This window comes from Oncorhynchus mykiss, chromosome 21 (assembly GCF_057628025.1).
Source record: "Oncorhynchus mykiss isolate SJ-2025 chromosome 21, ASM5762802v1, whole genome shotgun sequence".
NCBI classification, from domain to species: domain Eukaryota; kingdom Metazoa; phylum Chordata; class Actinopteri; order Salmoniformes; family Salmonidae; genus Oncorhynchus; species Oncorhynchus mykiss.
Window position 1 is genome coordinate 48,207,535 of NC_143042.1, and position 24,078 is coordinate 48,231,612.

The 24,078-nt window shown below is 44.1% G+C and overlaps 1 protein-coding gene across 42 annotated transcripts in view; it reads right to left on the bottom strand.

The window, feature by feature from the left end:
* Positions 1 to 24,078, bottom strand: part of LOC110500890 (calcium/calmodulin-dependent protein kinase type II delta 1 chain) — a 94,521-nt gene that overhangs the window by 4,612 nt on the left and 65,831 nt on the right. For 4 of the 42 annotated variants that reach the window (XM_036958199.2, XM_090214828.1, XM_090214827.1 and 1 more), the window contains 13 exons: positions 23,751 to 23,853; positions 22,241 to 22,324; positions 21,043 to 21,137; positions 20,154 to 20,276; positions 19,969 to 20,052; positions 18,098 to 18,140; positions 15,874 to 15,911; positions 13,514 to 13,564; positions 11,852 to 11,896; positions 11,448 to 11,496; positions 3,049 to 3,124; positions 2,867 to 2,961; positions 2,490 to 2,726 (listed from right to left, as the gene is read on the bottom strand). In XM_036958199.2, coding sequence (XP_036814094.1) covers positions 2,491 to 2,726; positions 2,867 to 2,961; positions 3,049 to 3,124; positions 11,448 to 11,496; positions 11,852 to 11,896; positions 13,514 to 13,564; positions 15,874 to 15,911; positions 18,098 to 18,140; positions 19,969 to 20,052; positions 20,154 to 20,276; positions 21,043 to 21,137; positions 22,241 to 22,324; positions 23,751 to 23,853 — 1,122 coding nt within the window. In that variant the 3' untranslated portion in view covers position 2,490. Of the gene's footprint in view, positions 1 to 2,479; positions 2,727 to 2,866; positions 2,962 to 3,048; positions 3,125 to 11,447; positions 11,497 to 11,851; positions 11,897 to 13,513; positions 13,565 to 15,873; positions 15,915 to 18,097; positions 18,141 to 19,968; positions 20,053 to 20,153; positions 20,277 to 21,042; positions 21,138 to 22,240; positions 22,325 to 23,750; positions 23,854 to 24,078 lie in introns of all 42 variants that reach the window. The other 38 variants (XM_036958206.2, XM_036958205.2, XM_090214841.1 and 35 more) reach the window with 16 other exon arrangements.

A 24,078-nucleotide genomic window follows, 5' to 3' on the forward strand; every position in this document is an offset into this window, starting at 1 on the left:
ACTCCTTCCTCCCCATCGGGGAATTGAACCCCGGGCTCCCGCGTGCCCGCACGACACAGGGATTATTTTGCTAAATATCCCGGGTACAGTACTACCGACCATCACGTTGTACAGCGCCATAGTTTCCATTCCATCCTAATGGAAACCCTGAGGGTTTTCCGTTTTTCTTGGAATAGAAACACCATGACATCAAATTAATTAAGCAACATTAATTAAAATCAGTCCCATATACTATGTTCTTACAAAAAAACATTTAAATGCTCCAGTACAGCCAATATTGAAGGCTATCAAATGCTTCTCAAAGATGCCCTCTGGTGGTCAAACTAGCACTAACTAGCATTAATTGTACCAGTGGTTGGCACTTAAATAACGTCTGCAATACGCTGCATCTTTTAAAGGACTGTAGCTAAGATGGGCTAAGCTACAGTCACAAACCTTGACTAGCTAGACATGATCAGGGCTAAAGAGGAAGCCAGTCAGACCACACTACATACAGTAGGACCTAGTAGCTACATAGTGGAGACCACACTACATACAGTAGGACCTAGTAGCTACATATCGGAGGCCACACTACATACAGTAGCACCTAGTAGCTACATAGTGCAGACCATACTACATAAAGTAGCAGGCTAGTAGCTACATAGTGGAGACCACACTACATAAAGTAGCAGGCTAGTAGCTACAGTTGAAGTTGGAAGTTTAGTCATTAAAACTAGTTTTTAAATCACTCCACAAATTTCTTGTAAACAAACTATATTTTTGAAAGTTGGTTAGGGCATCTACTTCGTGCATTACAAGTAATTTAAAAAAAAAATGTTTACAGACAGATAATTTCACTTAATCACAATTCCAGTGGGTCAGAGGTTACACTAAGTTGGATACAATAAGTAATGGTTACACTAAGTTGACTGTGCCTTTAAACAGCTTGGGAAATGCCAGAAAATGATGTCATGGCTTTAGAAGCTTCTGATAGGCGAATTGACATTGAGTCAATTGGAGGTGTACCTGTGGATGTATTTCAAGGCCTACCTTCAAACTAAGTGCCTCTTTGCTTGACATCATGGGAAAATCAAAAGAAATCAGCCAAGACCTCCACAAGTCTGGTTCATCCTTGGGAGCAATTTCCAAATGCCTGAAGGTACCATGTTCATCGTACAAACAATAGTATGCAAGTATAAACACCATGGGACCATGCAGCTGTCATACCTCTCAAGAAGGAGACGCGTTCTGTCTCCTAGAGACAAACGTATGTTGGTGCGAAAAGTGAAAATCAATCCCAGAACAGTAGCAAAGGACCTTGTGAAGATGCTGGAGGAAACGGGTACAAAAGTATTTATATCCACATAGCTTGAAAGGCCGATCAGCAAGGAAGAAACCACTGCTCCAAAACAGCCATAAAAAAGCCAGACTATGGTTTGCAACTGCACATTGGGCCAAAGATCATAATTTTAGTGAAATATCCTCATCTGATGAAACAAAACTAGAACTGTTTGGCCATAATGACCATCGTTGTGTTTGGAAGAAAAAAGGGGAGGCTTGCAAGCCGAAGAACACCTTCCCAACCGTGAAACACGGGATGGCAGCACCATGTTGTGGGGGTGCTTTGCTGCAGGGGGGACTGTTGCACTTCACAAAATAGATGGCATCATGAGTGAGGAAAATTATGTAGATATATTGAAGCAACATCTCAAGACATCAGAAAGTTAAAGCTTGGTCGCAAATGGGTCTTCCAAATGGACACGCATACTTCCAAAGTTGTGGCAAAATGGCTTAAGGAGAACAAAGTCAAGGTATTGGAGTGGCCATAACAAAGCTCTGACCTCAATCTCATAGAAAATTTGTGGGCAGAACTGAAAAATCGTGTGCGAGCAAGGAGGCCTACAAACTTGACTCAGTTACCCCAGCTCTGTCAGGAGGAATGGGCCAAAATTCACCCAACATATTGTGGGAAGCTTGTGGAAGGCTACCCGAATGTGATGAAAGAATGAAAGAATTGACCCATGTTAAACAATTTAAAGGCAATGCTACCAAATACTAATTGAGTGTGTGTAAACGTCTGACCCACTGGGAATGTGATGAAAGAAATAAAAGCTGAAATAAATCACTCTACTATTATTCTGACATTTCACATTCTTAAAATAAAGTGGTGATCCTAACTAGGATTAAATGTCAGGAATTGTGAAAAACTGAGTTTAAATGTATTTGGCCAAGGTGTATATAAACTTCCGACTTCAACTGTACATAGAGCAGACCACACTATATAAAGTAGCAGGCTAGTAGCTACATAGTGCAGACAATACTACATACGGTAGCCCCTAGTGCAGATGGAGCCGATACAGGACAGATACAGATGCTGGACAGCTACAGGACAGGGACTGTAAGTACATCGTTCTTAGCCAGGTAGGGATATGAGGTTCAACGAAGAACCAATCCAGCTTCACAATGAATTCAACTAACCAAGACAGCACTGAGAGAGCACCTCTAGTCACCTTACTTGGCGGGCACAGTGGGTGAGCCGGAGCGGTGGAAGTGGATGTTCTGCCACTTGGCGTCACGGCGCTGCCAGATGCGTGTCTCCTCTGACTGCATGGTGCGCGGCATGCTGCTGGCGTCCATGTACTGGGTGAGGCGGATGTAGGCAATGCACGCCGCATCCTCGCCGATCAGGTGCACGTGGGGGTTGAGCAGGATGGTGTGGACGGGCCCTTGCTTGCTCCTGGACAGAGCTGGATGAGAGAGGGGAGATGGAGGGGAAATGGATCAAATCAGTACACAATCAAGGTAATTAATGCCTCTACAGCCATTGGTCTTCATATGGCTATGTGTTGATCTTTAATGCTACGAGTGCATAATGGGATGCAGGTACCGTTCTCAAAGTAGAACTTGTGGAAGTCAGTTCCCTCCACTAGGTTTCCCAAGGCCTCTGGTTCAAAGGATGTCAGGCCGGGATCACAGATCTTCCTGTGGGAGAAAATGGGGAACACAATGAAGATCAGATTGCATATGTTTTTTTGAACGGTGTAATGTTAAAAATTCCAAATCACTAACGTGTAGGCTTCAAAGTCTCCATTGTTGATGGCCTCAATCAGCTGCTCAGTCACTTTGATGATCTCCTGCTTACGAGCTGAAGGTGAGCAAGAGACAGAATTTTTGGGGACATTTTCACAAGTTGCCTAAAACTGTCCCACAGCCATGGGTGATTAGAGTAAGACACCCCTTATGTGTTGAGTCATCTAGTGAGTCTCTATAGAGATGTTGAGAGATTTACATAAACCCAAGTAGTGGTAGCAATGCAGCCCAAAACACAGCCAAGAGGTCCAGGGGCAAAGGGGTGTATTCATTATGGCGATTCTGTTTCAAAATGTTTTGCAACAGAAACAGTTTAAACTAAAAATGTTTTGCAATGAAAACTACTGGACAAATTCAGGTAGGTCCCTCCCCGTTTTGTTCTGTTTGCTCTTGTTTGGTTCTTAAACGGTCAACGGTTATCTTTGCAAGACAATTAATAAACCACAGGTTCACCACTTCCCCACACACACACACACGGGAAAATAAGTGTGTTTCACCATCATTACCACATAACACAGACATGATTTCATTACCTCGCAAATTACGTAGGCAAGCTAAGAGACAATGAATGTAAAGAAAAACAAAGGTTTTTTGGTTTAGCAAATCTCTTACTGTGCTCAACAACATGAATTTGAGGTAGATGACAAATGGAATGGTAGTGAGACTGACCCATAGAAAACATGCATCAAAACTTAGTCCCAAAAAGGAGAAAAAGATCAAATGCCATTTCCTCAACTCTTTACCTTCGACAACTTGGTCCCCTCTGACACTTTCAATCGACGTGACTGACAGAACACAAAGGATGCAAATAAGAAACATTTTCCCTCAGTTCTCAGAAGATTGTTCACCAGTGGCAGCAAAATACTCCAACGTTTACAGATATTGACCAAGTGAAAGACCAACAACACTCCAGCTATGTCTTACATTAGCCATCAGTGATTGGCTACTATCCTAGCAGCTAGTCTGATACATCTACAAATAAGGTCAGTTTACTCAACGAGTTCTTTGACATTTTGCTGTCGCACAGTCCAACATGTACAAACTCACCAACAGATCACTGACAGACCTTGCTCTCTAGCAGTCTGTTTGCTAAGAAGCAACAATGCCCCTCCCCTGTAAGTGGAAGGCGTAATCTGTCCCCCTGATAACACAAAACAGCACACGACGGGAAAACAAAGCTGTTTTTCGCTGTTGATTATTATCTAAACAGAAGTAGATCAACGGCACTTGAGACTGAACACACACACACACAACATTGTCTTATGTTTGCCATTTCTATTCTTTTAGGTGCCAGCATTACTCTTTAACATGTTACCTCCTATGAGTTGCTGTATACTGAGCTGCGCACACACACACAATAGCTGCGAAGGAGAGTTTCTGAATAGGCCAGCTCACTCAGCACTTCTCCACCAAACGCAATCCACTTGTGCAAATGTGCTGTCAATGTAGAGACATTAACGGTCAACGAAACCATCCCGTTCCTGGAAGTCGTCAGTGCTGTCTGTGCAAAGAACAATCTCGATCCAAACTAGTCCTTAAAGTATACTCAATCTCATTTAGAATGTTCACGGTCAACCCTGGAGCTGACGACATTCTCTCTCACCCTCCCCGTATGCATCAACACAGCAGTAATACTTCCTAAGCCCAATTTAGGTGTAATACATTGCTAATGTATTACTGTATGCATTGACAAAGACTTATGAGGAGACAGTGGTGAGAAACTCAGTCCTGGTTAGATCATGACCTCCAGAGGGCAGCACAGTACACACATAGTGGACGCGTGTATGGCAGACCGGTGCTGAAGCAGAGTGTACTGTAATACCAGGCCAACGTACAGATTGCAACCTCAGTAAAACAAGGGCTACTTTTCAATAGCTTTCTCTCACAGTGTTCCATGACAAACACAGAGGTTTGTATGCCTTTGTTTAGTCTTTGGTAATGAGTGCCAGGTACAATGAGGGAACTATTTGCATTTATAGCCACTCACCAGGTGCACCAAATGATCCTAAAAGTCATATCCTAAACAAATGTGGACTTCCAATGATGCATATCTGATAGCGGTCAAGACGATATGAAGGGAGGTTCAGGGATAGTGAGGCCTAGAGGGCAGTGGGAAACGGTTCTGCCCTCTCCGCTCACTCTGCTCTGGGTGAACTTACACTGCATGTCGCTGGGGCCCAGGCTAGGCAGGGGCCCAAGGGGGTGCAGAGGCTGGGGCCCATGAGTGTGGGTGACCACAAAGGAGGAGGAGCAGGTAGCAGGTGAGCAGGGCCCTCAGAACATAGTGGCACAACTCATCCCTACTGGGCCAAACACTGGGAGAATACCAGCAGGAGGATGAAGAGGAAGATGAGGAGGAGTAGTAGTATGAGCCTGAGTGCCCCCGCCAGAAGAGAGGGGGAACTTGGGGAGGAGGGACAGGAGACTAGGATAAAGGGGGAGGGGTGACGAGGGACAATGGTATGAGAGGTAGGTAGGTGGGTGGATGGGTGGGCAGATGGATGAATAGTTGGGTAGGTGGATGGATTTAGATTTTTTTTTTTAACTAAGAACAAATAAAGCCCGTGGTTCACTCCTGACTTGACCAGCACAAAAACATCCTGTGTCGTCATGCATTAGCACCGGATAGCCCCCGCAACTTTTCAGGGAAGTTAGGAACCAATTTACACAGGCAGTTAGCAAAGCAAAGGCTAGCTTTTTCAAACAGAAATTTGCATCCTGTAGCACAAACACTAAAGTCCATGGAGAATAAGAGCACCTCCTCCCAGCTGCCCACTGCACTGAGGCTAGGAAACACTGTGACCACCGATAAAGCTACGATAATCGAGAATTTCAATAAGCATTTTTCTACGGCTGTCAATGCTTGCCACCTGGCTACCCCGATCAACAGCCCGGCATCCCCACAGCAACTTGCCCAAGCCTCCCCCATTTCTCCTTCACCCAAATCCAGATAGCTGATGTTTTGAAAGAGCTGCAAAATCTGGACCCCTACAAATCAGCCGGGCTAGACAATCTAGACAATCCTCTCAATCTAGACAATCCTCTCTTTCTAAAATTATCCGCCACAGTTGTTGCAACCCCTATTACTAGCCTGTTCAACCTCTTTCGTATCGCCTGAGATCCCTAAAGATTGCAAAGCTGCCGCTGTCCTCCCCCTCTTCAAAGGGACCCAAACTGTTACAGACCTATATCCATCCTGCCCTGCCTTTCTAAGGACTTCGAAAGCCAAGTTAAACAGATCACCGACCATTTAGAATCCCACCGTACCTTCTCTGCTATACAATCTGGTTCCCGAGCTGGTCATGGGTGCATCTCAGCCACACTCAAGGTCCTAAACGATATCATAACCGCCATCGATAAAAGACAATACTGTGCAGCTGTCTTCATCAACCTGGCCAAGGCTTTCGACTCTGCCAATCACTGCATTCTTATCAGCAGACTCAACAGTCTTGGTTTCTCAAATGATTGCCTCGCCTGGTTTGCCAACTACTTCTCAGATAGAGTTCAATGTGTCAAATAGGAGGGCCTGTTGTCTGGACCTCTGGCAGTCTATGGGGGTGCCACAGGGTTCAATTCTTGGGCCGACTCTTTTCTCTGTATACATCAATGATGTCGCTCTTGCTGCTGGGGATTCTCTGATCCACCTCTACGCAGACGACACCATTCTGTATACTTCTGGCCCTTCTTTGGACACTGTTATCAAACCTCCAGACGTATGCCATACAACACTCCTTCCGTGGCCTCCAACTGCTCTTAAATGCTTGTAAAACTAAATGCATGCTCTTCAACCGATCACTGCCCTCATCCGCCCGCCCGTCTAGCATCACTACTCTGGACGGTTCTGACTTAGGTGTTTGTAGTTGTCCACATATTCTAAGTGTCTGGTTAGACGGTAAACTCTCCTTCCAGACTCACATTAAGCATCTCCAATCCAAAATTAAATCTAGAATCGGCTTCCTATTTCGCAACAAAGCCTCCTTCACTCATGCTGCCAAACATACCCTCGTAAAACTGACTATCCTACCGATCCTTGACTTCGGCGAAGTTATTTACAAAATCGCCTCCAACACTCTACTCAGAAAATTGGATGTAGTCTATCACAGTGCCATCCGTTTTGTCACCAAAGCCCCATATACTACCCACCACTGCGACCTGTATGCTCTCGTTGGCTGGCACTCATTACATATTCATCACCAAACCCACTGGCTCCAGGTCATCTATAAGTCTTTGCTAGGTAAAGCCCAGCCTTATCTCAGCTCACTAGTCACCATAGCAGCACCCACTCGTAGCACATGCTCCAGCAGGTATATTTCACTGGTCAGCCCAAAACCAACTCCTCTTTGGCCACCTTTCCTTCAAGTTCTCTGCTGCCAATGACTGGAACAAATTGCAAAAATCACTGAAGCTGGAGTCATATCTCCCTCACTAACTTTAAGCATCAGCTGTCAGAGCAGCTTACATTGCACCTGTACACAGCCCATCTGTAAATAGTCCACCCAACTACCTCTTCCCCTTATTGTTATTTATTTTTTGCTCCTTTGCATCCCAGTATTTCTACTGGAACATTCATCTTCTGCACATCTATCACTCCAGTGTTAATTGCTAAATTGTTATTATTTCACCACTATTGCCTTGCCTCCCTAATCTTACTACATTTACACACACACTGCATATATCTTTTTCTATTGTGTTATTGACTGTATGTTCTATTGTGTTATTGACTGTATGTTCTATTGTGTTATTGACTGTATGTTCTATTGTGTTATTGACTGTATGTTCTATTGTGTTATTGACTGTATGTTCTATTGTGTTATTGACTGTATGTTCTATTGTGTTATTGACTGTATGTTCTATTGTGTTATTGACTGTATGTTCTATTGTGTTATTGACTGTATGTTCTATTGTGTTATTGACTGTATGTTCTATTGTGTTATTGACTGTATGTTCTGTTGTGTTATTGACTGTATGTTCTATTGTGTTATTGACTGTATGTTCTATTGTGTTATTGACTGTATGTTCTATTGTGTTATTGACTGTATGTTCTATTGTGTTATTGACTGTATGTTCTATTGTGTTATTGACTGTATGTTCTATTGTGTTATTGACTGTATGTTCTATTGTGTTATTGACTGTATGTTCTATTGTGTTATTGACTGTATGTTCTATTGTGTTATTGACTATGTTCTATTGTGTTATTGACTGTATGTTCTATTGTGTTATTGACTGTATGTTCTATTGTGTTATTGACTGTATGTTCTGTTGTGTTATTGACTGTATGTTCTATTGTGTTATTGACTGTATGTTCTGTTGTGTTATTGACTGTATGTTCTATTGTGTTATTGACTGTATGTTCTATTGTGTTATTGACTGTGTTGTTTGTGTCACACAGCTTTGCTTTATCTTGGCCAGGTTGCAGTTGTAAATGAGAACTTGTTCTCAACTGGCCTACCTGGTTAAATACATTTTTTTTTTTTTAAATGGCGTCACTGGGCGAGTGACACTTGGGGACTCATAGGGTCCTGTGTGTTGGGTTGCTGCTTCACAATGAGATGTGGCCAAAAACATGGTTTTGATTATTTGGAACATAAAAAAGGGCAAGACGATGTCCACATTTTTTTTTTCAAAACACATCCTACAGTCTTCAACTCCTACACACAACGTGATAAAACGACTACCGTGTAAAATTGGCAAATTAAATGCCTTCATCTTTCAAACAAAGGAGCTGCCAAAAGAAAAAGTGGAATATGAAATTGACGAGCCTCAAGCTGCACATAAACGTTAGAAACACCTACACACGTTTAGTAGTGCGACCGTTACATACAGCCATGACCCGGCAGTAATCATCCGTCAGGGATTGCAAAAGTGGACACAAAGCGACACTGAAATGCTAGGAAACCTTCATTTACTTTCCACACAATACCGCCGTAGCACAGTAGATAGGAGTCCTAGGACATTCTGGTGCTCTCAAATGGGTTTTTGTGACAAAGGGATTGTTCAAAGCAGGTAGCTCATGAGATTGCCTGACCAAATGTCATCCTACTCTCTCAGATTTTCAAAGGGGCCTTTTAAGGTCTAGAAGGGGAAGATTCCTTCTGGTGATTAGGGTCTTGTAACACTTCCCAGAGGTATGATGGCATTATGAGGTAAAACCTTCCATTTGAAGTGGGAGGTGAACAAATTACTATCTGTAATGGTAGAGTGGAGACACACACACACACACTGTTCTGGCTCAGCGGACCATCAGAGCAGCAGCGAGATGGGAAATCATGCGTGATAGCAGAGCCTGATTCAGCTCCCTAAAAGACCGTTCTGTCCACACCATGGTAGACTCCGCCTGCTCTCAAACCTCTCCTCGGGGTTCCCCAGCCGTTCCATGTATTTTAAATATCGTACAGCTAGCACACCTGATTCAAATTGTAAACTACATTCCATGTAGTAATGTGGATAGACGTAACATTCCACGTGGTAATGTGGATAGACGTAACATTCCACGTGGTTGTGTGGATAGACGTAACATTCCACTTGGTAATGTGGATAGACGTAACATTCCACGTGGTAATGTGGATAGACGTAACATTCCACGTGGTTGTGTGGATAGACGTAACATTCCACTTGGTAATGTGGATAGACGTAACATTCCACGTGGTTGTGTGGATAGACGTAACATTCCACGTGGTAATGTGGATAGACGTAACATTCCACGTGGTTGTGTGGATAGACGTAACATTCCACGTGGTAATGTGGATAGACGTAACATTCCACGTGGTAATGTGGATAGACGTAACATTCCACGTGGTAATGTGGATAGACGTAACATTCCACGTGGTAATGTGGATAGACGTAACATTCCACGTGGTAATGTGGATAGACGTAACATTCCACGTGGTAATGTGGATAGACGTAACATTCCACGTGGTAGTGTGGATAGACGTAACATTCCACGTGGTAATGTGGATAGACGTAACATTCCACGTGGTTGTGTGGATAGACGTAACATTCCACGTGGTAATGTGGATAGACGTAACATTCCACGTGGTAATGTGGATAGACGTAACATTCCACGTGGTAATGTGGATAGACGTAACATTCCACGTGGTAATGTGGATAGACATAACATTCCACGTGGTAATGTGGATAGACGTAACATTCCACGTGGTAATGTGGATAGACGTAACATTCCACGTGGTAATGTGGATAGACGTAACATTCCACGTGGTAATGTGGATAGACGTAACATTCCACGTGGTAATGTGGATAGACGTAACATTCCACGTGGTAATGTGGATAGACGTAACATTCCACATGGTTGTGTGGATAGACGTAACATTCCACGTGGTAATGTGGATAGACGTAACATTCCACGTGGTAATGTGGATAGACGTAACATTCCACGTGGTAATGTGGATAGACGTAACATTCCACGTGGTAATGTGGATAGACGTAACATTCCACGTGGTAATGTGGATAGACGTAACATTCCACGTGGTAATGTGGATAGACGTAACATTCCACGTGGTAATGTGGATAGACGTAACATTCCACGTGGTAATGTGGATAGACGTAACATTCCACGTGGTAATGTGGATAGACGTAACATTCCACGTGGTTGTGTGGATAGACGTAACATTCCACGTGGTAATGTGGATAGACGTAACATTCCACGTGGTAATGTGGATAGACGTAACATTCCACGTGGTAATGTGGATAGACGTAACATTCCACGTGGTTGTGTGGATAGACGTAACATTCCACGTGGTAATGTGGATAGACGTAACATTCCACGTGGTAATGTGGATAGACGTAACATTCCACGTGGTAATGTGGATAGACGTAACATTCCACGTGGTAATGTGGATAGACGTAACATTCCACGTGGTAATGTGGATAGACATAACATTCCATGTGGGGAGGATGGCAGTGCGTGTCTAAGGAATGAGATCAGAAGACCAAGTGAATTAATTTAAATGAAAAAGCCAAATGAATGGATGCCTGGATAAATAAAAACATATCTGATGACTTCACATGCAAGAAAATGTTTGAATGGTACAAAGAAAAATTGGAATTTTAACAGCCAACATATTCATGCAAAATCAGTAGGATAACAACATGCAATACATGGAGCCCTAACGCTGAAGAATCATGAGTTACACTACATGCTAAGTCAGGGGTACGCAGGCACACCAGGAACAGGGTTGCCTGCCCCTGTGCTAAACCAACACCTCAGTGCTGTGATAATAACATATTACCTTTCACTTGAGCAGAGAGCTAACACAGTGCTACTAGCCTAATACAGGTGGCTAGCCCTTCATGCTAGGGACAAGAGCGGCGCTGGGGACAGAGCGGTTTGTTTATTTTTCTAGTCGTTTGTGTGCTCCTACCTTTCACGTCCTCATCTTCCATGGTGGTGTTAGCACTCTCGCTGGACTCCTGTTGGACAAGAACAAACAGAGAGCAACAATGAACATCTGCCAGTTGTAGAGACTGGATTCAGGGTGAGCACAGGATAAGTGATGTACTGTCAGATGGGGGATTTTTCATTTTCTTTTGTAGACGGGACGGGTGGTCCGTATTGACCCCGTTCTGGGTCTGGATCCAGACTGCGGTCCGCCAGTTGAGTATTATGGGGGGGGGGGGGGGGTCTAGGGCATACATTAAGGCACCATGCATACCAACAAAGTCTAGTAAATAACACTAACTAGAAAGCTTATCACTGCTAACTACAGCACAATATTAGCAAAAAAACTCTACACTCGCAAAAACGACAGTCCTACTTAATCACTACCTTGTTTCCATCAGTTGGGTTGTGGAGAACAGTGGTTTGAGGCTCCTGATTCATGGAGAGGAAGAGGAGGAGGAGGAAGAAGAGTGTGAAGAAGAAAGGGGATAAATAGACAGGAACTTAATGTGGTAAACAGTTGCCCTGATGATCAATTCCCATGGGATAAGTATCGTTGAGTAGTCAACTTGGTGCCCTAAGACATTAGAAGAAACAGCCAAGCAACAGCCAAGACAGGACGGGAGGTATACAGCAGTAGCAGCATGTTAGTCACCAGGCCCTTCCTGGATATAAACTACAGGAAAAGGTTTGAGGTGTGTATTAGCCAAGGCATGCAGTTCACCTTCAGTCCTTACTCCAGGCCAGTTGTGTGTACGTACTGCACAGTGAGTGAACATTAATCTGGCTATGGCAGGCCCCATTTCTCACATCTAAGAATACATAACCACATCACTCTAGAACAGGGATGGGTAAACGGTCCCCCTTTTGAAGACCCTCGGATAAAAATAAAATAAATATATATATATATTATCTCTCTCTCTCTCTGTAACTCAGTTAGGTCTCAATTTACTGTTAAAGTTAGAATAGTAGAATACACACGGTGCAATTTCAAAATGAGTTTCTCTCTTGACATGTCAGTCACTAATAGTCCCTCAATTAGCCCATGTCAGCTAACATGTTTTAGATTGTAAGATAGCCTAGCAGCCAGCTATCTAAACTTAGTAATCATGGTTGAATTACCAGCCAGGGCCGCCCATTGATTTAGTTAGTCAGTCTCACTCAGCTATAATATAAAAAACTGAAAACATTTCTCTCCGCACCATGGCAAAATGTGTAGAATGTAAAACGTTAAAAGTATCTCTGCCGTCATTAGATAGCCCCATGGTTATTAGATATGGAATTGTATGAAAAAAACAAAGGTATTGCAATATTTTGTCTGTATTCCTGAATTGTGACCTTATACTGGTGCTTTGGACTGGATATATACAGTACAGGCCTCTTGGCTGACCTGACCTGTATAACATGCCTAGATTAAACCTGGGTAAATCTGTGAGCCAACGGGTGGGCTGCCTGTCATAAGGAATGCCATCGCACAGCCATGTTGAAGCTCATGTGTGGTGACACGGGTGGCACTATCAGAACAATCTGCCTTAGGATGTCTTTCACTGAGAGAGAGAGAGAGAGAGAGAGCGAGTGTGTGTGTGTGTGTGTGTGTGTGTGTGTGTGTGTGTGTGTGTGTGTGTGTGTGTGTGTGTGTGTGTGAAGTCTATTTTAGGATGCACGCCCAACCAGCATGTCTCGTTGGTTTCCCTGGTAACTTGGGGAAAGCTTCAGTGGATTAACAGTAAAAACAGCAGGCCCAGGCTGTACAGTTCTTCACACACACACAGAAACATGCAATGCCAAACTAGAGGCCACCCCAAACAAATATACACAAAGTTCAAGTGCACATACCAACTGAAATGTCTAACCACAGTATAAGGAAATGCCCGTGTATGATACAAATAACATGTGCTTATACAGTAAACAAAAATGCAATATTAAGAGGCATCACTGGCAGCAAAACAAGGAGAGACATTGTTAGAGTAAGCAGCCCACGCATGAAGGATGACAGAGACAGACAAGCTGACAGACAAGCAGGCAGGCGTGCAGAGACAGGCAGACTACCAGTGTAGGGGGCTCTTTGGGGCTGGTGACTACATTGGTCTTGTTGTTGATCTAGAAAATGAGTGGATAGAGGGAGAGACAGAAACAGAGATAGATTTGAGGAACAAGGACTAATTCTCCAGACAGGGAGATAGACAGGAGAACAATATCAGCATAGAGAGATTTGTCAGGAGCAGGGACTAATTCTCCAGACAGGGAGATAGACAGGAGAACAATATCAGCATAGAGAGATTTGTCAGGAACACGGGGCTGCAGGAGAGAAAATGTTAAGAGTCTCGCCCGCAGGTCTACGGGTGTTAACATCAAAATACTCTGAAGGGTAGAAAGTTCAGGTAGACAAAATAAGTTCATTCGACATCTGTTAGTTCCAAGCCTGTAGCAATGCATCATTATTCTGCAGAGCATTATGCAAAAGGAAAAAAAAGCATGCAAAGGACTTCCTCGCTGAAACAGAACTTGAAACATTAAAACGGGCGTCAACTTAAAATCCTGTTTTGAAAGCGATTAGCTGTTCCGCTTGACTGTTTGCAGGTTTTTTCAGGAAGAGAAAATAGCCTAATTGCAGCTATTAACGCAGTTTATAGAGGCCTTGAATCTAACGAATTAGTGACATTGTGACTACTAGAGAGGAGAAATGAAAAGCCAGAGGTAATGCAATTATCCACTCAAACGATGTCATGACATCCCAATAGTTTTTGGTTTTCCTGTTAACATGAACATCATTGTCTGCATCGGAGAACATTGTCATTGGAAGAGCATCAGGGGGGAAATGTGTATCAAAAAGCGCTGTACAATTCCTTTATGAACTGCAAGCCCTGATTAAGTAGCGCTGGCATCCCAGCAGTGTAAAACCTTGTAATATGGACCAACTGGAATACACATGCTGGTAGGACTAGGTTCTCTACAGGGAGATGTGGGACTGGAACTACACATCAAGAGGCTTCTACAATTGGTTGCACATTAAACCAAGATACTAGACCGGGCTTCTACAAAATGGCCAATTAAAACCCACCCTGAATCTATCCAGACTATGATTGTACTAAAATCAACCACAACTGGCAACCCATAGCGGTTGCATAAAAAGTAGATAGGCATACCAGCATTGGCTCGGTTTCATACTTCCGTTTCTGTATCCATCCGTTAGAACACAAAAGAGAACAAGACAAACTGGGTCCAATATCACAATATCTCAACCCCCCAAAAAACATACAGTACGTGTCAAGACCCTAGAGAATTACAGTATACTGTTTGAGAAAGGATATTTCATACCAAACAACACAATTGTAATCCTTATATATTCAGCATGCATGGAAACCAAAATTGATGACCGGATTAAAAATGGCTGCCATTTCTGCTGGACTCCTGCGATAAACCTGAAATGTACGTTATACTTTCAAAACACGCCGATGACTCGGCTGCAGATTTAAAACATAGTTTTTCTAAACCTCCTATGGCGGTTTAAACTGCCAGCCATAAACCCCTTGGATACCTCAGTGTTTTTTCAGATCATGAGTCAAGTGCCAAGTAATGCACCTGGGTATGTGATTTTGGTGTTTTGGATTAGCATTTGGAGAGGGAGAGGAGCTGGAGGGTTGGGGGTGCGGAGATGAGGTGCCAGGGGAAGGCAGATACCGATACAGGGGCCAGACAAAACGGCCAGCGTAGTAGTTTGACACTGGGCCCAGGGTGTAGAAACAGAAACTGGAGAACAGCTCCTGAACCACAGATGGTGAGAGGACACTGTCTGACAGACCCCAGAGGGGAGAGCAAGAGGGGGATGAAGAGAGAGCAAGAGAGGGGGATGAAGAGCGAGAGAGAGAGAGTAGAAATATATAAAAGAAAAAAAGAGCGATGAAGAGATTGAAGGGAGGGAAAGGTATTGAGAGGAGCGGGAGTCAAAATCCCCAAATGAGGAAGAGGGTGACAGGGATTTTGATGTTAGATTTCAAAACCGAGATAGACGGGGGACAGAGAAAGAGAGATGCTTTCTGAGAAGCACCTGTAGAGGCGATAGGGAACCAGTGGTGGCTACGATGGCTGAGATTTGATTGGACGGGAGATGAGGGCTGTCATTCTGAGTTAGCAGGTCATCCGTCACAGCATTCTTTTTTCTCAGCTTCCTCATATCACAAAACAGATGCCACCCCTCTCTAACTGAATTATTTTGGAAAGGTGGGATAAAGGTGGGGCAGATATCTTAGTCACGCCGCACTCAAAATGACAGACTATTTCACTGCTGGCACGTGGAATAAAAGTACTGTAGAAATACATCCAACTTCTCTTCTAGTGCAATATAAGTTACATGAGTGTGTGTCAATGTGTGTGGTCAGGTGTTAAGACAGAAGTAGTGGATGACCTACCTTGACGCCGTCAGCTTTCTTGTTGAGCAGGCTCTTGGCTGCTGTAAAGAAAGAGGGGACAAGGGGACATGATCAGAGAGGACACCTCTGACACACACACGCGCTGCTAAATCTAGTGAAGACGGCGAATTATGGACCAACTGTGACAGTCTCCTACCAGAGACTGAAGAAGCAAAAAGGAAGATGCAAATTAAGTGATAGAAATCAAACTTAGTGATTAGTTTGCGAGATACAATTATAGCTACAACTAACAGCCTGATAGGGTTTCTATGGAAGAGGTCCAACGAATTGAGGTTTAATGCTCTCTGCCAACACACGCACATGCACAAAAAGAGACCAAGTTCTTGCTTCTAAACATAAAACAGTTCATGTGATAATCTAATTTAATATTTCAATTCTAACTCCTCATTAGAACACATTAGCACATGCTCCTACAATAGATCAGCATGCAAATATAATCTAGACATGGAGAGAGCTAATTGGCCGCTGAGGCTTCTGGCATGTTGAGAAGCTCAGTGATGGGTTAAAGTGATCAGGGCTGTCACACCTAAAGGAGGAGTAGAAAGGTGTTTGTGAACATGTTTAGTAGGTCTCAGAGGGGTGCTATTAGAGGGGGGTGCTATTAGAGGGGGGCGCTATTAGAGGGGGGCGCTATTAGAGGGGGGCGCTATTAGAGGGGTGCGCTATTAGAGGGGGGCGCTATTAGAGGGGTGCTCATGACTACATGGGTAGAGCGCAGTACAACACATGCCTCTTTCCATGCCAGAGTCTCTTACCTCACAGGGTTACACATCAAACAAACAAAGGGAGAAAAAAATAAACGTAAATAAAACAGTATGGGTGTCAAGTCTTGCTCGGCGCAAAAACTATTGGCTATATGGAGAATATGAACAATGAACACAATGTACTGTTTAATCTTAAAAGAAAACGCATACAAGTTGAAAGGGTTCTAGTGACAATCAGTATTGACCGGGAGAGACTAAACCATCATCTGTGTTTTTCTGCCTGAACAAAGTCCATATCTTTCCTCCATTAACAACTCATCACACCGAGAAGGGTATATTTTACTAGCGGACAAAACATGTAAGTATTGGATCGTACCACATTGATCTGCAGCCCCCCACTAGTCTCCAGCCTCTATTGACATGAGCTGGGTGGAGGCTGATGGTGGCTCTTCTAAAGGCTACCGTATTCATCCTGGGGTTCTCCCCTCACATTTTTGTTGCTCTTTTATGCGTTTCTCTCCTTATTCTTCCTCTCTCACTCTATCAGTCCTTTCTTTAACACCTGCCCTTCTCAATCCTCCTACTTTCACTCCTCCCTATTTTCACTTATTTCTCTCGCCTTTGTTTCCCTCAAGTGTTTTGGTGAAATAAATAACCCAGCTGCATTATTTAGTAACAGCTGATGGAGGAGAATTCTAAATATTAATCTAGTGTTGGTGGCAATGTCATAGGAAACCTGACGCTTTAGAAAACAACTAGAGAGACCGAGAGAGATGCAGAGAAAGAGAGAAAATGAGAGACAGAGAGAGACCGTGAGACAGAGAGAAAATGTGAGACAGACAGAGACCGTAAGACAGACAGAGACCGTGAGACAGACAGAGACCGTAAGACAGACAGAGACCGTGAGACAGACAGAGACCGTGAGACAGACAGAGACCGTGAGACAGACAGAGACCGTGAGACAGACAGAGACCGTGAGACCGAGACCGTGAGACAGACAGAGACCGAGACCGAGAGAGAGAGCGAGACAGAGAGAGCGAGACAGAGAGAGCGAGACAGAGAGAGCGAGACAGAGAGAGCGAGACAGAGAGAGCGAGACAGAGAGAGCGAGACAGAGAGAACGAGACAGAGAGAACGAGACAGAGAGAACGAGACAGAGAGAGCGAGACAGAGAGAGCGAGACAGAGAGAGCGAGACAGAGAGAGCGAGACAGAGAGAGCGAGACAGAGAGAGCGAGACAGAGAGAGCGAGACAGAGAGAGCGAGACAGAGAGAGCGAGACAGAGAGAGCGAGACAGAGAGAGCGAGACAGAGAGAGAGAGACAGAGAGAGAGACAGAGAGAGAGACAGAGAGAGAGACAGAGAGAGAGACAGAGAGAGAGACAGAGAGAGAGACAGAGAGAGAGACAGACAGAGAGAGAGAGACAGAGAGAGAGAGACAGAGAGAGAGAGACAGACACCTTGAAAGAAACAGTAACACAGTAGGAAGATGCATCTGACCTGAGAAGTTGCGTGTGGCCAGCATGGTGGTGAGGATAGCACCCTGAGGACGAGAACCGGAAGAGTGAGTTGAGGCTGACCTCCAAGGCTTTAATAGTTGTCACACTGTCACCTCTAATCCCTAACATGGTGTCAGACATTAGGTGGATAGGTAATGATTAGATTACTTGAGAAACCTGGCCTGGTCAAATCCTGTGAGAAACCTGGCAAAATCCTGTGAGAAACCTGGCAAAGCCTGGTCAAATCCTGTGAGAAACCTGGCAAAGCCTGGTCAAATCTTGTGAGAAACCTAGCAAAGCCTGGTCAAATCTTGTGAGAAACCTGGCAAAACCTGGTTAAATCCTGTGAGAAACCTGGCAAAATCCTGTGAGAAACCTGGTCAAATCTTGTGAGAAACCTGGCAAAGCCTGGTCAAATCCTGTGAGAAACCAGGCAAGCCTGGTTAAATCCTGTGGGGAACCTGGCAAAATCCTGTGAGAAACCTGGTCAAATCCTGTGAGAAACCTGGTCAAATCCTGTGAGAAACCTGGTCAAATCCTGTGAGAAACCTGGCAAAGCCTGGTCAAATCCTGTGAGAAACCAGGCAAGCCTGGTTAAATCCTGTGAGAAACCTGGCAAAATCCTGTGAGAAACCTGGCAAAATCCTGTGAGAAACCTGGTCAAATCCTGTGAGAAACCTGGTCAAATCCCGTGAGAAACCTGGTAAAATCCTGTGAGAAACCTGGCAAAGCCTGGTCAAATCCTGTGAGAAACCAGGCAAGCCTGGTTAAATCCTGTGAGAAACCTGGCAAGCCTGGTCAAATCCTGTGAGAAACCTGGTCAAATCCTGTGAGAAACCTGGTCAAATCTTGTGAGAAACCTGGCAAAACCTGGTCAAATCCTGTGAGAAACCTGGCAAAGCCTGGTCAAATCCTGTGAGAAACCTGGTCAAATCCTGTGAGAAACCTGGTCAAATCTTGTGAGAAACCTGGCAAAACCTGGTCAAATCCTGTGAGAAACCTGGCAAAGCCTGGTCAAATCCTGTGAGAAACCTGGTCAAATCCTGTGAGAAAACTGGTCAAATCCTGTGAGAAACCTGGCAAAACCTGGTCAAATCCTGTGAGAAACCTGGCAAAACCTGGTCAAATCCTGTGAGAAACCTGGCAAAACCTGGTCAAATCCTGTGAGAAACCTGTGAGAAACCTGGTCAAATCCTGTGAGAAACCTGGCAAAACCTGGTCAAATCCTGTGAGAAACCTGGCAAAACCTGGTCAAATCCTGTGAGAAACCTGATCAAATCCTGTGAGAAACCTGGTCAAATCCTGTGAGAAACCTGGCAAAACTTGGTCAAATCCTGTGAGAAACCTGGTCAAATCTTGTGAGAAACTTGGCAAAACCTGGTCAAATCCTGTGAGAAACCTGGCAAAGCCTGGTCAAATCCTGTGAGAAACCTGGTCAAATCCTGTGAGAAACCTGGTCAAATCCTGTGAGAAACCTGGCAAAACCTGGTCAAATCCTGTGAGAAACCTGGCAAAACCTGGTCAAATCCTGTGAGAAACCTGGCAAAACCTGGTCAAATCCTGTGAGAAACCTGGTCAAATCCTGTGAGAAACCTGGCAAAACCTGGTCAAATCCTGTGAGAAACCTGGCAAAACCTGGTCAAATCCTGTGAGAAACCTGATCAAATCCTGGTCAAATCCTGTGAGAAACCTGGTCAAATCCTGTGAGAAACCTGGCAAAACCTGGTCAAATCCTGTGAGAAACCTGGCAAAACCTGGTCAAATCCTGTGAGAAACCTGGTCAAGTGCTGTGAGAAACCTGGCAAAACCTGGTCAAGTGCTGTGAGAAACCTGGCAAAACCTGGTCAAATGCTGTGATTAACCTTCCCTCACCTTGAGTTTCCTCCGGGCGTTGAACTTCCTCAGGCACTCCACCGTCTCCTGTCTGTGCATCATGGACGCCACGGTGGACCGTTGCTGCAGAGAGGACACAGTGAGAGAGGGGGAGAGTGTTATGTGTCTGTAGATGTTCTCATGGACCGTGTGTATGAGTGTGTGGGTGTGCGTGTGACACGTACGCAGATCCAGGGGTGTTTGAGTGCGTCTGTGGCGGTGACCCTCTTGGCAGGGTTGATGGTCAACATCTTGTTGATCAGGTCTTTGGCCTCGGGGGTCACCGTGTCCCACTCAGGGGACGGAAACTGAAGGAGAGAACACCGGGTGAGGTAATAAGGTTGGTCATCCATCAGTCCACTCATCTATTCCTCCTTCACTTCCCCTGCCCCCATCCAGCTTTGTTTAGAAATGTGTCATTGGAGAAACCAGGACCGAGAGATAACTGACAAAATAACTTCACAAGGTTGACAAAAACACAGAATCACTGAGGATCAGGTGCATGTATACAGAGCTAAATTAGGCTTGAGCCATCGTGTCGGGCTGTCCCTGCCTTTCCTCCTCCTCTCTCCCCTTCCTCCTAAGACTCAATCTGTCTGGGACAGGCGTTGTCATTGGCGTGGGCAGGGGGAGGGCAAACAGTACGAGGCGGGAACAGCCACCGATAGAAAGGCACACAGCCTGTGTTCCAACAGCATGCTGGGAGTGGCAATGCTCAGCCAAAACACAGACAGACACGATCTGATGTGTCATGTCTGGCCTTGTGTCGATGAGAAAACAAGTGGCTAACACCTTTCCTTCTGGTGTAAGAGATACAGATGTCCTATTCCTGCCACTCAAACAGGAGATGAGCTTTGCCTGCTAAAGTTAAGTGATTGTGATTAAAGTCTTGGAAACTGATGGGAGATGTCTATATTGATCTAAGCCTGGCTTAAGCTCATGTCAATACTTGTGTCAGCTAGGCTGTCAGTGAAAGCTGGGTGAATAGATATCTGCAGTAAAACAAGTGTCAAACACTGCTGTTGGGATGTGTGTGTGTGGGTGTGTGTGTGTGTGTGTCGTTGCGGTACTCACGTCGTAGGCCCCAGCCTTGATCTGCTGGTACAGTCTGTGCTGGTCTTCGTCCCAGAAGGGAGGGTAGCCCACCAGGAGAATGTAGAGGATCACACCTGGTCACACACACACAAAATCAGGGTGATGCCAATTATGAATAAATGTCACTTAAAAATAAAGAAAAATCGCAAGCAGTGTGATAATTATCATTATACTAAAAACTCTGCAAGAGGAGAAATTTACAATCAAACACAGCACAACCCAATAATAATAATAACAATTTATAATAATAATATCTAATAACAATATATATAATAATAAAATAAATCATTTATAATATTAATAATAATAATAATAATAATAATAATAATATGACATTTACTGACATAACTATTGGCTAAAATATGCTAATTTTATATGCATGAAGAGGTCGGGAGAGGGCTGGAAGTAACTCCCTCACATACAGTAGACTCCTCCCACTATAAGGGCTTTCGTGTCACAATCGCCATGTGACAAATAAGCCAAACACTTTGCATTGTGTTACTCGCTGGCTGGTAGATTACCGGCAGGAGATAAAGGGCCCGGATTGGTCAGTGGAGCACTCCCTGGTGGGAGGAGTTTGCACCAGCTGAAAAGTGATTTCATTAGTGTTGGAACCAGGTGCCCCGTTTTGGCCGATGGCGATGTTGGCTCAGAACAAAAGTGACATCGGTTAAAGCATGTGGAATTATGAGAAGGATTTCATGTTTTCACATGCAAAGGTGATTGCTTGTTTATAAAAACGCTTCATTTGCCTTTCCCAATGAAAACTAGTTTGAAAATTCTAACATATATTTTATGGAAAAAAATATCCTGTATGTTTCTGAACGATGCACCATGCTGTCTTGTTGACAACATGACAGAGACACAAATTACTTTTCAATTTGAGAAGGACACCCCTCCCTCACCGCTTTTTCCCGTTCACGTCACGGGCCATAGACCGGTGCACCGCGGTTCAGCTTAATGGAACACTGCCATTTTCGCCCGGGACTCATAGACCAAGCGCAGGTGTGTGAATGAGTGTGTTACAGACATGTAAAGCCCATGCGGCCTGGCCCTTGATGAGTTATGTAACGAGCAGCTGCAGTGATTCATTCAAGGAGTGTGAACTGGAGGAACTCCTCATCTGTGTGAGAACCATGTTAGCTCAAAGAGATTGTTCTGTTGGGAAGTTCCTTACCACAGGCCCACATGTCCACAGGTTTCCCATAGGGGTCTTTCCTCAGAACCTCTGGGGACAAGTAGCCTGGGGTTCCCGCAAAACCTGGAACAGAGACGAGACATCAATTAACTACATTTCCCAAGATGCATCTACAGTCAATGGGGGGGCCTTTTCTCAGTTTTTAGAAAAAAATAATGCCACAGTAGCAAATTAGAGGTCAAACAAATCCAAAATGCAACATTTATGGGCCACGGTTAACAAGCTCCCAAAAACTTCCCCACTGGAACGGCCCTCTTGGGTGCGTAATGTGGATCCGCGCCAAACAATCGCAACCTACTTCTCTAAAGAACTCCAAGTACCAGCATGCCCTGGGGCACAACCAGTGAAGTGAGTAGATGATTCTCAGGTGACAGCCAGCCTAGGGGATTAGTATAATTATTCCTCCATTCTGTGGGGATGAGCAGGAAAATAGTCCCATTAATCCACCTATCAAAACCTGCACTATAAACCCAGAGCACTGACACTCCTCATTGTTTCACACAAGAGACTTCATATCAGCACTGGTGGTGCATGCCTAGAAGGCCAGCATCCTGGAGTCGCCTCTTCACTGTTGACTTTGAGACTGGTGTTTTGCGGGTACTATTTTATGAAGCTGCCAGTTGAGGAATTGTGAGGTGTCTGTTTCTCAAACTAGACACTAATGTACTTGTCCTCCTGCTCAGTTGTGCACCGGGGCCTCCCACTCCTCTTTCTATTCTGGTTAGAGCAAGTCTGGCCTGTTCTGTGAAGGGAGTAGTACACAGCATTGTACGAGATCTTCAGTTTCTTGGCAATTTCTCGCATGGAATAGCCTTCATTTCTCAGAACAAGAATAGACTGACGAGTTTCATAAGAAAGGTCTTTGTTTCTGGCCATTTTGAGCCTGTAATCAAACCCACAAATGCTGATGCTCCAGATACTCAACTAGTCTAAAGAAGGCCAGTTGTATTGCTTTTTTAAATCAGCACAACAGTTTTCAGGTTTCATTGCAAAAGGGTTTTCTAATGATCAATTAGCATTTTAATATGATAAACTTGGATTAGCTAACACAACGTGGCATTGGAAGACAGGAGTGATGGTTGCCTCTGTACGCCTATGTAGATATTCCATAAAAAAATATATATTTAATGAAATCTGCCGTTTCCAGCTACAATAGTCATTTACAACATTAACAATATCTACACTGTATTTCTGATCAATTTGATGTTATTTTAACTGACGACAAAATGTGCTTTTCTTTCAACAACAAGGACATTTCTAAGTGATCCCAAACTTCTGAACGGTAGTGTACAACATATTAATGGAGTCAACATTTTAACTATTGTCAACAAGGCCTTATTTCTATATTTGTTGTTATTGTTTAACATTTTGATTATTGTCAACAAGGCCTTATTTCTATATTTGTTGTTATTGTTTAAAACAAATCCCCAATGGATCCTCTAAGTTGAGGATACTTGAACAGATGTTTTTGTGGCTGACTGGTACTCACCGAACCATGCCTGCTGGTCCCCCTGCACCTCGATGGCCAGGCCAAAGTCTGCCAACTTCACCGCTGCGCCCTTCAGCTTACTGGCCAAGAGCAGGTTCTCAGGCTTGGAGTGGAGAGATGGGAACAGGGTTTCAACACTTCTCATGCAGCAAAACACATGAAAATGAAGTGTTGGAAACATACCCACTGTCTTATACATGTGTATTCTGTCTAGTATGCTGGGTGAACCTAGACGGTGGGTCATCTCACCATTGAAAAATAATATGCCCCTCAAAATACGACCAAATTCCATTAACCAAAGTATATTTTAGACACTATTAACTCTTCA